At 38.7% G+C, this 14,241-nt stretch overlaps 1 protein-coding gene across 1 annotated transcript; it reads left to right on the forward strand.

The window, feature by feature from the left end:
• Positions 1–1,193: 1,193 nt before the first annotated feature.
• On the forward strand, positions 1,194–9,419 carry LOC134586272 (trace amine-associated receptor 3-like). Its single transcript, XM_063441758.1, has 2 exons — positions 1,194–1,249; positions 8,468–9,419. Exons 1-2 carry the CDS (start codon positions 1,194–1,196, stop codon positions 9,417–9,419), a joined length of 1,008 nt encoding a protein of 335 aa, XP_063297828.1.
• The last annotated feature ends 4,822 nt before the right edge of the window (positions 9,420–14,241 follow it).

Here is a 14,241-nt window from a genome sequence, read left to right on the forward strand (position 1 = left end):
AATGCTCCCCCTGGGTGCAGTTCGTCTATACTTCCCTTGTGGTGTCACATTTATGTTGCGAGTGCAAACATTCTAATTGATTGGTGAGAACATTCTAATGGGGTACTGAGGAGGCCCTCGTTCAGGAAATGAACGAGTCGGGAAACAATCCACGAACGCTCCCCCTGGCTGGTGTTCATCTGTACAATTGGCTGCCAGCTGGAGGAGGGCTCATTAATTGTTTCCCTTGAAGTTTGCAGTTTGTGGTTTGCGGTTTGACACTATGTGGAGAGGTGTAAAGGTTCTAAACCAACATTCTAAATGGGGTATCGGGGTGGTCCCCATTTGGGAGGCAAATGAATTCCCTTCATGGAGGGACTCCCAAACGGGGAGCGGGCAGAAGATACGAAAAGATGGGGAAACACACATGATGGGCAGGCAATTCACAAACAGGCAGCGGTCCCGCCACAATAACCATAAAACAATATATTGTGGTAAAATGAAAACTTGTTTTGTCCTAAATTTTGTAATTCTGTTTTCAATTAAACTCATTTCACTTTTCAGTGAATAAACTAGTGCTTTGGCCTTGACAGCTGGATTTAGGTTAAATTTGCAACAGTTTTGTGAGACCTTTCAAAATTGGTCACGACTATTTTTTTTTCTAATTTTATTTACACCTAGAGATAGGTATTGCTTTTCTCTGTGTGTTTTAGACTAATTGTCAGTTTCATACATTAACCTCCAGAGAGTATGATTTATCACAGCCTTTGGAGACCTATATGTCATAATTGGCTTCAGTCCTCATGAGATCCTTGCTAAAATAATAAAAGGCCTGATCAGTAGACATTTGACTGCCTTGTATGTCTTCTGCCAAAATCTGCAAGACATTATTAAACCACATTTCTTTTCCAGCATAGTAAGTATATTTATATGGCATTTGCATCTGTGTTCTTGGAGATTAGTGTTGTGTTTTTTGATATCTACAGATTATGTACTAAATATGGTTTTCTTTCAGTCACCTTTGTCCTCTTTAATCAGCATTACAATATATAATTAGTATGCACTACAGTTCCTTCACATTTATTTGATTACTTGTCACACCTGTTGTAGACATATTGCTCTTTTTTAAATCCATATGTATACAGTTTTAAAACCAATTTAAAATTATTTGATACTCTAGGACTGTTGTTCCCATCCAAGTCCTCAATTCTCACATGCTGGTTGCATGTTTTAACCAGGTTTTATCAGTATCCACATTGGAACAGAACTGGCAAATACCGAGAATGTTGGTACACCGTAATGCCCAGGTTCGTGTCAATAGTTCCAGGAAATTGTCATGTACCATCACCACTTATACTGTTGGCTGAAGATGATGAGCTTCAAAACTCAGCCAATAAAATAAGGATAGCTAATCTACCCTTGTAATCTTTCAACATTTGAATTTTCATACATACAAATAATAGAATTGTAAACAAAACAAAAATTACACCCTTGGTGGCCAACTTTGTAAATATTATCAGTTGTGTACTTTATTTATAATGTTTTCCAAAATTCATTGCAAAAATGTTGAAGGAGCCTGTACATTTATAACTAATTACTTTTTCATTATCTAAGACATCCACTGAATTGAAACATGAGTTTCATATCACAATAAACTGTCATCCTTTTTATATTTTTTATAAATATTAAACACATTTTATGCAACTATTAATGTGTGGATCTGTGCACCATGCATGGGATAGGCATAAGGCTATCCTAACTATAAGATAAGGCCAGAGACTAATGAAAGTATCTAGAAAATTGGGCAGACTAGATGGGCCGAATGGTTCTTATCTGCCGTCACATTCTATGTTTCTATGATTAATTGAGCATAGACAGTCATCTTGAAAAATTAGAAAAAATTTCCTCTATTGGCTTTTTTGCCCTTTACTTTGCGACTTGGTTTTTATGTCACAACTCACTGGTTAATGAACAGACCATTTATAATGTTCATATATAAGTGCTTTCAGCATTTTCTTAAATATATATATATACTTATATATATATTTGTGTACGGGATTATGGAAGGGGCGTACATTAAAGTGGGTGTAGTTTTAATAAATAAGAGTCGGTTGAGGTGTGCCGAAACCGACGCGAGGTTAGGCCTGTAAAAAGAGGGCCCACCCAGATATAATGATATTTTAAGAGGGTGTGGTGGGAGGGAATTTCCGAAATCGTCGAAGACAGGTAAGTAAGGGGTTTGCTGGGTTTAAATAGGCTCAAAATCCCTCCCACAACTTCAGGCATACGCCTTCTATTTGTGTACGGGATTATGGAAGGGGCGTACATTAAAGTGGGTGTAGTTTTAATAAATAAGAGTCGGTTGAGGTGTGCCGAAACCGACGCGAGGTTAGGCCTGTAAAAAGAGGGCCAAAAAGTATGTAACATTTATTTATTAATCATAACATCATTTAGACATATTATAGAAAGCGAGCCTGATTTCTTTCTCTGGATTTGGAATGTACCGGTAGCATGCTGAGGATCTCCAGCGTCCCATCTTCTCCACAACATAAGTTGGAACTTGACAACTTGAGGCTGCAGTGGCGGCCCCAATACGGAATGAATGTCCCGAGAAGGAATTTGGATTGAGGCCAAGACTAATTAACAAGGAGCGAATGTATAGCATGAACTGTTTGAGAGATGGGCAAAAATTGTACAAGCAACCATTTATAATTGGAACGCACTTATTATATTGAACCATATACAATACTTACACATCGTAAGCTGTAGAGTACGTTTGCTTAGTATTAGTAGACAAATCTTACCTGCGTAGACTCTAACTTCAGGCATGAATTAGACCTTTTTGACCTGCAGAGGAATTCTGGACTGCGTGTTCTTTTAGCTTAACCGTTACGTATAAGCAAGGTCCGACTTCAGGACTTCGGAAGTGGTTAAGGTGGGGGATACTGCAGGGGACTTGAGACGACAGGGTTAGTGTTTATAAAAGATAGTACGTTACCTGGAGCTATTTCTTGTAGCATTCTGTGAGGAGGGAGGAAACGTAATATGTTTTAATTATGCAAAACTCAGATGCCCATTGAATCTCTCGTGTAGTAGAGCTGCTAGCCAATGGGTACTAACGGGCGAAGATAAGGACAATCCCATAAGAGTTGAGGCCGTGCCATTAGCCCTGTGCTTGAGAGAGGCCCTACCTATGAATAGGGCCATGTGGACTTGTACTAACTACGCGCAGCAGGGTGTTAGCTTCTTGCGGATGAGCGTTAACCTGACCTTACACGTGTGATTAACTGCATTGAAGCACAGCGAAAAGGACTGTAACAGGCGCCTGATGAAACTAACTGTTGTGATGCGAACCAAAAAATAGAATGCAAAGCCGTGATTTACCGTAGGGAAATGCGTGCACAAGAGAGGAACCTGAAAAGGAGCTTTGAATGTAGTTTAAATTTAAAGATGATATGTGTTCGTATAGTAAGTACCCTATAATAGTTACTCGGTAGGCTTGGGATCGTAAATGTTTGTATTATACGATGCTTATGGTGTTACTTCTTAAACCGAAACATATAGCATGACCGAAAGTAACTCCTGATGGACTTCTTGAACTTAAATAAGTGAAACGTGTGCAACGTTAAATGCGTGATGAATGAATTGAAAGCGCATGGAGGACCCTGTGAATGTCAAGCGTGCAGACAAGTCCCTATTAGTTGTTTAAGGATTTGAATGGTATTCGTTTGGTCGTAATGGAGGCAGAGTGATGCCTCGATGTTTGGTAGGAAACAAGTGGGAATTATGTTTACCCGGTCTTATTAGATTGCTAATGCTTATCCTGCATAGCTTGTATAACTGACGTCGATGCGATAATTGAGTGATAGTATGAGACAACATATGGTAATTTAGAACTCAATGTACTAAATGCCCCCAATGGGCTGCAATGTCATAAATAGTATATCTGTAATGCATGAATCTGGAAGCAGTCACTGTATGTGCGTAAGAGTCTTGAGGACCTGACGATGGTCCACTACAAGGCCTAACCTGTACAACGTGTAACGTAAAAGGCAACGTGAGACCCAACATGCGTAAATAACTGAATATATGTAAGAAAAAATGTCTGAAACAAATTGTTGGAGGAACCGCAGGTCTTGGTTTCTACTAGCTTGACCTGGGCACGTAGTGTATGTAGTATGATAGGATCACCAGCGAGTGACAAGTTGGGGTAATATATATTTGGGTATCCATATACTGCTATATGTAAGTATCTAGCAGACCCGTAGCCCGTAAGTGATAACGTATTGAAAGCATAGGATCAGCCTAGTATGATAGCTCTGACATACTGTTTGCATTACTGTAAGAGTATTTAACTCACAATCGAAACTAAAGCAGGAAATAAATCGCTAGGATACCTGATTTGGTTATTGGGACTAAAACATAGTGATTATGCAAGACGGGTCTGTAGTGTGCCGTCCCCCCCAGCTTACTAGGAGTGCGAGTGTGTGTGTGAGAGCTGGCTGACTAGCTAGTGCCGCAATGCGGCGAAACGATTACTCTAGGTTGGTGACAGGTGAGGCCCTGCTATTTGCCAAGCGGCTTGAGAGGCTCTATCTATGCGTTGGCGCGAGGGGGTAGCGTGGCCACTGAACGTTGTGGCGGGGTGTCGGCCTCTCGGTGAAAGTTAAACATAAGATAGAATGGGAGTGACAGATGAGGCCCTCTCTATGTCACAATGCGAGGCGACTAGCTATGATTTGGCCCGAGGGGCGTAGTACCTCCAAGTATGAGGATGGGTGTTGGCCTCGCGGGACCACTAACCTATGGCAAAGAAGCCAGGGGGAATAATAACTAGTGGACACCTAGGCACCTGACAGCCAGCCGTTGCTAACTAAGAGGGAAGGTCAGTTAGTGAGAGAGGACATACCACGGAACAAAACGTGGGTGGTAATGAGTTATGATCGTACGGCTTGACTGAAACTGGAGTGCCCTGTGAGCATGTCGGGGTCCAGATGGTCGGGACGTATAAACTAGAATGCGTGTATGATTGCATGTATGGCCCTCGGGACTCGTGGCCTTGTTTTGTAATGTAATACGAGTTTATTTATATATACATATATATATATATTTTTTTTTTTTTTTTTTTTTTTTATGCGGATCTTGGTCATAGTACTGTTAAAAACGCGTACTAGCCTTTGCCGAGGCTTGTTCACCAGAACTGCAGTGTGAACTTAAATGCACTTGTCTAGTAACATATGTACTTGTCTGCGTAGGTGTACAAGGCAAGGTAATCAGGCAATGATAGGACTTAATGCAACGCTGAATATGTCAGGAAGTTTAAATAGGTTTAGTAATGTAAAGCGCGGCATAATTGTCAAGTATGCATAGCTGCGTTTCCTCAAGCGTGTGCTGATGAATGTAAGATGTGCATAACAGTCAGAGCGTCTGCGTTTATACTGAGGATGACCAATAATAATGATGACCTAGTGTGCCCTTACCCATTTATTTTTAAGACATCTAACTTTCATACTTACTTAAATTTACTTTCCCAAACGTATTCGGACCTCGAGAGCATGGTGACCAATTCCCTATCTAAAATGTATATATACTCATGAAACCAACAAAAGGACATCAAAACATAACCACAAAACACATTTTAGTAAAACATCTTGAAAGTAAGTGTGTTTAAAAAATAGACATAATAGGTTATCTAACTATATTGAGTATAAGCATGACATTCAGTATAACGAGATATACAAATGTGGTTCCTAAATGAAAGGAGAGAAATTTTTTTTTTTTTTTTTTTTTTTTTTTTTTTGGTGCGAACCGTAAAGACCTAATGTTTCTGTGACACAGCTTAGGGAGAGGAAAACGCACAACAAACATACAAAATGCCGTACTTCGGATGAAGTGAAACATTGTTTAAATAGGTTATAACGAGAGAGAGAGAGAGAGAGAGAGAGAGAGAGAGAGAGAGAGAGAGAGAGAGAGAGAGAGAGAGAGAGAGAGAGAGAGAAACGGATGCACGTATCGAGTGAAACCCCTGGCCATGTAGCCAGTTGGTAAAGGATTAGTATTTGAACAAACAAATAAAAACACTAGCCATTTATTTCTTTAGGTCTGAAAACTTAAACAAGCATTCAAATGAAATGACTGACTAACATTAAACTAGTTATGTAGCTTTAAGAGATATAACGAACAGTGTAATTGACTAATTTCCCCTGCCAACTTGAAAGAGGAAAAGAAAAAGGGGAGAAAAAAAAATTGTAAAAGTTAGTTTTACAAGTAATGCTCTAAATGTAATGTAAAATATGAATGCAATAACGGAAACAAATACGTGAGTCACACTTATGACCAGCAACAACGATATGTGAAAAGCGGAACATAGCCGAACTGCTAGCGGTATATATGCATGATTAATTGCCTATACGAATGTTTAATCGTTTAGAAGAGGAGAAGGGAGAAAGAAAAGATTTTATAATGCTTGTCTTTAGAAACCTAATGACCCATGCGAATGGAGCTGGTATAGTTTTCCACGGGATGTTGAAAAGTGCACCTGTGGATAACACTAAAATAATGCCAGTGAAAAGAATTGTAAGGAGGTTCCTCGTGTACTCCCGGTCAGTAATAATAAGTGTTCTAGCCGAATGAAGCTTTGAATTGTGGACTTACAGTTTTGGTTGGAAACTGCCGACTGGGACCCGCTCGTGTGTAATACTCACGAAACTTCGCGTGGACGTTTGCTGACCGTCGTTTTAGGCGCGTCGCGGCAAATTGACGTCAGAGTCTGCGTGTACCGGAAGCGAAAGGGGAATTTCCTAAATCGTCGAAGACAGGTAAGTAAGGGGTTTGCTGGGTTTAAATAGGCTCAAAATCCCTCCCACAACTTCAGGCATACGCCTTCTATATATATATATATTTTTTTTTTTTTTCAAATTCTCAGAACTATATGAAAATAAAAGCAAGTAAAATAAAATTATTTAGTGCTGCATTCTTCTTTTCTGTTTTGTTTTGAATGAATGGAAGAATTTAGTTATGAAGAAAGGTTAACAAATGTAAACATATTTTACACCTTAGAGGGGATATGATAGCATTGTACATATGTGTGTTTGGGACCAATACAAACCATTGTCTGGAAATCCCTTCATAAAAAGTAAAGAGTATACATAGGACATGAAGACACTTAGTTAGACTGGAAGAAAGGAGATTTAGTCTAAGGCAAAGGAAAGGGTTCTTTAAAGAAATAACAACAGAGATGTGGAATTATCTTCATGAAGATGTGGTTTTATGAGTCTGTACATATTGTTAAGCAGCGACTGGATGAACTGTTGCAAAAGCATAATCTTTAGGGATATATTTTTTAATATGTGGGTGCATTAGTGTGTACATGCTGTTCCCTGCGGAAAGGGTTCGTTTTCTGGATTCTGTCAGCCCAGTGCTGCTTTGTAGCTAGTAAATACCTGCTGGAGCAGTTACGTATGCTGGAGCAGTTACGTATGCTGGAGCAGTTACGTATGGCTTAAAAGAGGCACCCCTACACAGGCACAATAAGCTAATTTAGTGAATATCAAGCAGGACAGTGGCAGCTCTCCGGAACTGGGGTTTATGTTTAAAATCATTTTATTTTCTCTTATGTCTAGTAATAGCTGGATAGCAGGGAGATTGTTATGATTTCAAGGGACACAATAGTTACTACAACAACTAAAGCTTAATGTAGGGGTTCAGGTGTATAGAGCCTGTCCCTGCAGTCTTTTTAATATAAAGTCTGCCTTTTTAGAGAAGAGGCAGTGTTTGCATTATTGCCTAGGAACACCTCTAGTGGCCGTCACTCAGGCAGCCACATGAAGAGCTTCCTGTGTCAGTGCTGCTGTACGTTCCTCATAGAGATGCATTGATTTAATTGTTGCATTGATGCACAATAGCTTCCCAGTGCTTTCCTGGTGTCAATTTTGATGATCTTAGCCAAGGAGTTGGAGTAGGAGCAAACACAGCCACTACAAACCCATGTGGCACTGGAAAAAAGTGAGTAAATTCACCTTTCCAACATGGGACTGGACACCTAAATGGTACTATTATAACTATAGGGTCAGGAATACAGGTTTGTTACTGTGCATATGGCAGAGTTGTTGAATTTGCTTTGCCTTTGAGTGTCCTGAACTTACTCTGTTGGTGTTCCATTCAATAAGGTCCACCTCGTGGGTTACCAACTTATTGATCCAAGGAGAGATCTGACAGTCATTTAGTAGTTGAAAGGGATTTTTGTCCTAGTATGATGCATAATTGGAAAGTGCTTTAAAGTTGGGTTGTTGCCTTCTTTTGGACCAACAGATGTGATAAAGACTGACATTGATGGATAAATGACAGTGTATTCTGTATTTGTTATTTCAGATTTGCTCTTTAACTTATTTCTGTTGAAAACATAATCCATGCTCTAAAGCATGGACAAACCTGATAATGCAATATGTTCAAATTATGAGAACAGCTCATTTTTCTGTCCAACTGACAGGCCTCTTGAGGTACGTCTTGCTATGTACATTTTCCTGTCTGTTTCCATAACAATCACCATCTTTGGGAACTTGGGTATAATAATTTCAATCACTCATTTCAAGCAACTTCACTCTCCGACTAACTTTCTCATTCTTTCCATGGCTGCTACGGATTTCTTTCTAGGTCTGATCATAATGCCATATAGCATGGTAAGATCAGTGGAGAGATGCTGGTATTTCGGAAGGATGTTTTGCAAAATTCACTACAGTTTTGATCTGATGCTCAGTGTCATTTCCATTTTCCATCTCTGCACCATTGCCATTGACCGCTTTTACGCAGTGTGTGCTCCTCTTCACTACCCAAACAAAATGACCATTCCTGTGATAAAGAAGATGGTATGTTTCTGTTGGTCAGTGCCTGCTATATTTGCATTTGGAGTTGTCATCACAAACTCACACGTGTCTGGAATAAACGGATATGAACAGCTGGTTGCATGTTTTAACCTATGCCCAATTACATTCAACAAATTATGGTCTTTAATTATGTTTTTCACATGTTTTTTTGTACCTGGCTCTGTAATGGTTGGAATCTATGTTAAAATATATTTGGTATCTCAGAGGCATGTTAAAATGCTAAATAATGCTACAGGGAATATATCAAAGGAGCTAACCTCTCAAATCTCCAGGAAAAATGACCGCAAGGCTGCAAAGACACTCGGTATTGTAATGGGAGTGTTTCTGTCATGCTGGCTACCAGTGTTTATCACTATTTTGATTGATCCATTTCTAAATTTTTCAACTCCAGAAGTACTGTTCGATGCTCTGAATTGGCTTGGATACATCAACTCCACTTGCAATCCACTAATCTATGGATTTTTTTATCCATGGTTTAGAAAAGCTTTGAAATATATTATTTGTGGCAAAATCTTTGAACCAGACTCCAGGGCTACAAATGTATCAGAAAAGCACTGAAACTTAGTATTCTAGTAAACCATATACTTTGTACATATATATTATTCTATTTACCTAATAGTGTAAATAAGGGGAAGCAATTCAGACTGGATATGAAATGTTATGGCAACACTAAAAAAATAGCTTGGAGGCCAGCAATACATGCAGGGTAACTAACACTGGCCATGTTCTTACCCAACTAGTCTAGGTTCTCTGCCCACTGAAGATCAAATACAACCACAATGCAGGTCACAACTCAAGAAATAAAACAACTGAGTATGTTGAAACAATAATTTTATTCCATTCAACTTAGATAAAAGGCAAACAAACAGACAGTGCACAATAAGGGGACACAAACAGGAAAGCGAAGCTTACATGTTTAGTATCTCAATGGCACTTCCTCAGAAACATCGCCCCTACATCATTTAGATATTATAACAAGACATTCATGGCATAAAACACACATTATAAACCACAAACCCTCCAATGAGAATAGTAAAACAATTAGACAAGACCTACATTATGTCAAGTTGAAAGTTTTAACCCTTCAAGATAAAGCAGCAAGTGAAAAAGAAAAGTATTGATTGCTTTACATCATAACTTAAGGGGTGATCCCTGTAATGCAAAGCCATGACTGAAAATATTAGGAAAAATACTGCAAGGAACACCTTTGTGTTAGCAACTTGCTCCCATCAATGCACTGCACTCAGAAGGCTTCCAAATAAACAAATTAGAATTTGTTGCTGCATATGTTTTTTTTTTCCCAATGGATATAATGAAGATCTTGTCTAATTGTTCTAGTGTTCCAATTGGATGATGTTGGGGTGTGTTTAATACCACAAATGTCTTGTTATTTATTTAGGGGAAATACCCTGTATCTCTGATGAAGTGCCTTTGAAGCACTAAACGCATAAGCGTCTTTTTTCTTTTTTTTTTGTGCCCCCCGTACTGTGCACTGTCCATTTGTTTGCCTTTTAACGAAGTTGCATGGAATAAAGTGATCATTTTATTTTAACATACCCGATTGAGTCAGATTCTTTTGTTTCTTGGGTTGGGACCTGGTGTTGCTGCTGCATTTAAAAACAGAGCTGATTTAAAAGGACACTTGGGACTCCTAAAGCACTTTAGCTTGCTGAAATGCTTTATGTGTAAAGAGTGTCTCCTCTGTTTATTTTTTTGCAGATTTCAATACAAGCTGTCTTTGTTAACTTTGTTATAACCCCCAGGCTGTCAATCAAATAACCGGTCCATTACTTCCTGGTAAAGTTTAGCTCAGTGGAGTTAAACTCAAGAGGCAGGCAATTGCTCAAAGCACCTGCCATGCAAAGGTATGGTGCTGCATTTGGAAGTCTGTGATTGGACAGCCACAGGATGCAGTGGTGAATCCTGGTTTTGTGCTGCCCTAGGCAGGACAAAACTCAGGTGCCACCCCTCCTCCCGCCAAACCACCCCCACCCAACCCTTCCCCCCTGCCCTGCCTTCTAAACACACACACACACACATTCACTGACAGATATGCATACACTCGCTAACAGACAAACACACACACTAACAGACAAACACACACACACTCACTCGCTAACAGACACACACTCACTAACAGACACACACACTCACTAACAGACAAACACACACCTCTAACAGACACACTCACTCACTCACTAACAGACTCACTCACTAACAGATACACACTAACAGACAAACACACACTCACTCACTAACAGACACACACTCACTCACTAACAGACACACACACACACTAACAGACAAACACACACTCAATAACAGACAAACACACACTCACTAACAGACAAACACACACCTCTAACAGACACACACTCACTCACTAACAGACACGCACACTCACTAACAGACACACACACACACACACTAACAGACAAACACACACAATAACAGACAAACACACACTCACTAACAGACACACACACACCAACAGACACACACACTAACAGACACAGACACACACACACACAAACAGACACACACACACACTCACTAACAGACATACACACACACTCACATTAACACATGGGGGGAACACAGTGCCCCGTGAGTGGGGGCTATTAAACTAAACCGGGGGCATAGTGTCACCCCTAGCCCCCACCTATTAGGACAAAAGACAGGGGACCTACTGTTGCCCCACTGCCCCCCACCCCACCCCCTATTAGCAGTGACTAAAGAAGAAGGACCTATTGTCTCCTGTCCTGGCTAATTTTGTTCTTCTAGCTTTTTAGTAGATAGATACCTAATTCTGAACCGAAAAAAATGCCAGAATTTTGTCCTAATAGGAATGGACAAACTGTACACATTCTGTTAGGACGGAAGTTGGTGAATTCGCTAGTGCCCTGTCTAAATGACAAGACATTTAGGAATAGTGAAAGGAGTCATCGCAAGATCATGGAGGAGTATTGTTGGAAAATTTCTTTGACCACAGGAAATGGAGCTGACTTAAGCTCCTCCTTTGGTCAAAGAAGGTCAAGCGTAGGAAAAATACATAAGACAAAGTAGTCCCTACTTTGTCTTATGTTTTAAAGAAAACTAAATCTGTAAGGAAGAAAAGAAGAACAGAATCTGAGAAAGGAAGAGAAGAGGAAACTATTAGAATAAGGTAAGTTCAGCATGACAGTGCCGCTTTAAGTTATACCAGAAAAAGTAGCCTATCAAAACTTTTTTAAATTGATATTTTTGGCCTAAAATGTTCAGTTACCTTATTTATTCTCCACAGTTCAATTTGAAATGTATAAACCACAGAAACTCATGTTAACACGCATTAGTTTATTAACTAAACCATGACATATGGTGAATAGAAGGCTGAATTGCAAGATTTATGCCGAATTAGCCAATACAGAAAAAAATTAACAATACAAGCCTGTCAAAAGAAATATAGATAACAACTAAATTGTATGCTCTTACACATCTTACACAATTGTGTACTAACCAAAATGAAATAAAATGCAGGAGAAAACAGAGAAAATTCTATAAAGCAAATTATATGGTGAGCTGACTGATAATGCTAAATGAGAAAACAGCCAAAATGTAATGGAAATTGCCAAGGCTGGATTTTTGGATCTTAGGTGTCTTTAAGCAGAAAATTCTCAAGTGACGCATACCCCAACTATCATATAAAATGTTTTGGGGAAAAAAATAGAAAAACTGTACAAGGTTATTTACTAAAGCAGAATTCAAAGTGAATTTCAAATATCAGGTCAATATAGGTGAACTGGAAAAATTCTAATTAGTTTAGCTCCTTTGGACTTAAATTTGAAATTTACTTTGAATTAAAAAAAAAAAATTACTTCACTGAATAACCCTGTTGCTATCCACTTGAGAAGCCATTATTGTGCAATACTTGTTTATTTCACTGCATTTACAGTGTGTAATCAGTAAATATACTTTTTTCTTTTTGCTTTTACAGTCCTGAACAAAGTATTGTAAAAAACTGAAACAACATTATTATGACGGAATAAAGGAAATCGTAATAAAAGTGCAAGTGCTTATTTTTACTCTGTCTCATATGCATGCACACATATATAAAAATTAAATTACACATTTTCCAACAAAGGTCAAAAATGGTACACAAGTAGCAGAAATGCCAAACTTCATACCTCTTAGTTTGATAGAATATACAATGTAATGTGTACACAGTTAAAAGACATATTTTATGCAGAAATCAAAATGGATATTTAATCGATTAAGAGATTAGTTTTGCTATGAACTGCAATTCATCTGAATTTGGGCTGATCGGATGTTCATATGAATTCCCAAACTCCAAGTTAAATTTGTAGCTGAATCATGAACCAAAGGAATCGTGCAATGGACAAACCTGTTCATTTAAATTTGCGATTCGAAATTCCACTCATGGCGCCATAAAAGAGATGATCTATGGGGAAAAAAAATGATTGATGGCTAAAGGACAGTCATTAAATGTTGATTTTATTCACAGTTCAAGTGATAAATGACAAATAAAGAGAAAAAGGCAGCTGCAGTAATACAAGTAAGCTGTATTACTGCAGCTGCAGTAATACAAGTATACAGTAATACAGTGTTGATCGTGTCTGGTCGAGTGCTTGGATGTACTCGGAGGTACTAGGAAGCAGTGATTTGCGAGGGCACCCAGTCGGGGTGCCAGGCGGTTCATCACATTTATTTAATAAAGGAATCATGTTCAATAAAAACTAACAAGCTTGGTTATATCAGATTTCCCATGGATTAAGGTTTGTCAGAACCCTTGACATATCATGTTCAATAAAACACTAACACGCTTGGTTATATCGTATTTTCATGGATTAAGGTGTACAGAACCCTTGATATAAAATGTGTATGGGTTTATAAAAATGGACAGCAAGTAAGCAATTAAGAAGATTAATTAAATAGAAACATCTCAGCCATTCATCCTAAGCCAGCATTGTTGACGTTGGCTTGATATGAAACAATGGTTAATACTGTATTTTTTTTTAATAATGGATTTGTTTTTTAACCCAAAATGTGGAGTAAAAAACTGCCTGTGTCCTATATTTTGAAGGTCACCTCGCGCAATATCTAATATGCCATATTTTTCAAAATATATGATGCATTTTTTTAACCCAAAATATGAGATAAAAACTGTCTGTATCCTTTATTCTAAAGACCACCTGGTGCAATGTCAATGGGAGCAACACGCAGCTTCCTATCAGGCCCAGTAGTGGAGACTACACTACAATAGGAAATCAGAGACAGAAGGCGGGTTGAGAGATGCAGGGAGGACAATATACAAAAGGTGGGTGCAAAAGACAAAACAGGGTACAAAGATATAGGTTGTAAGGGGTTGAAGTAAGTGACTCAA

The sequence above is a fragment of the Pelobates fuscus genome, chromosome 2, assembly GCF_036172605.1.
Source record: "Pelobates fuscus isolate aPelFus1 chromosome 2, aPelFus1.pri, whole genome shotgun sequence".
NCBI classification, from domain to species: Eukaryota; Metazoa; Chordata; class Amphibia; order Anura; family Pelobatidae; genus Pelobates; species Pelobates fuscus.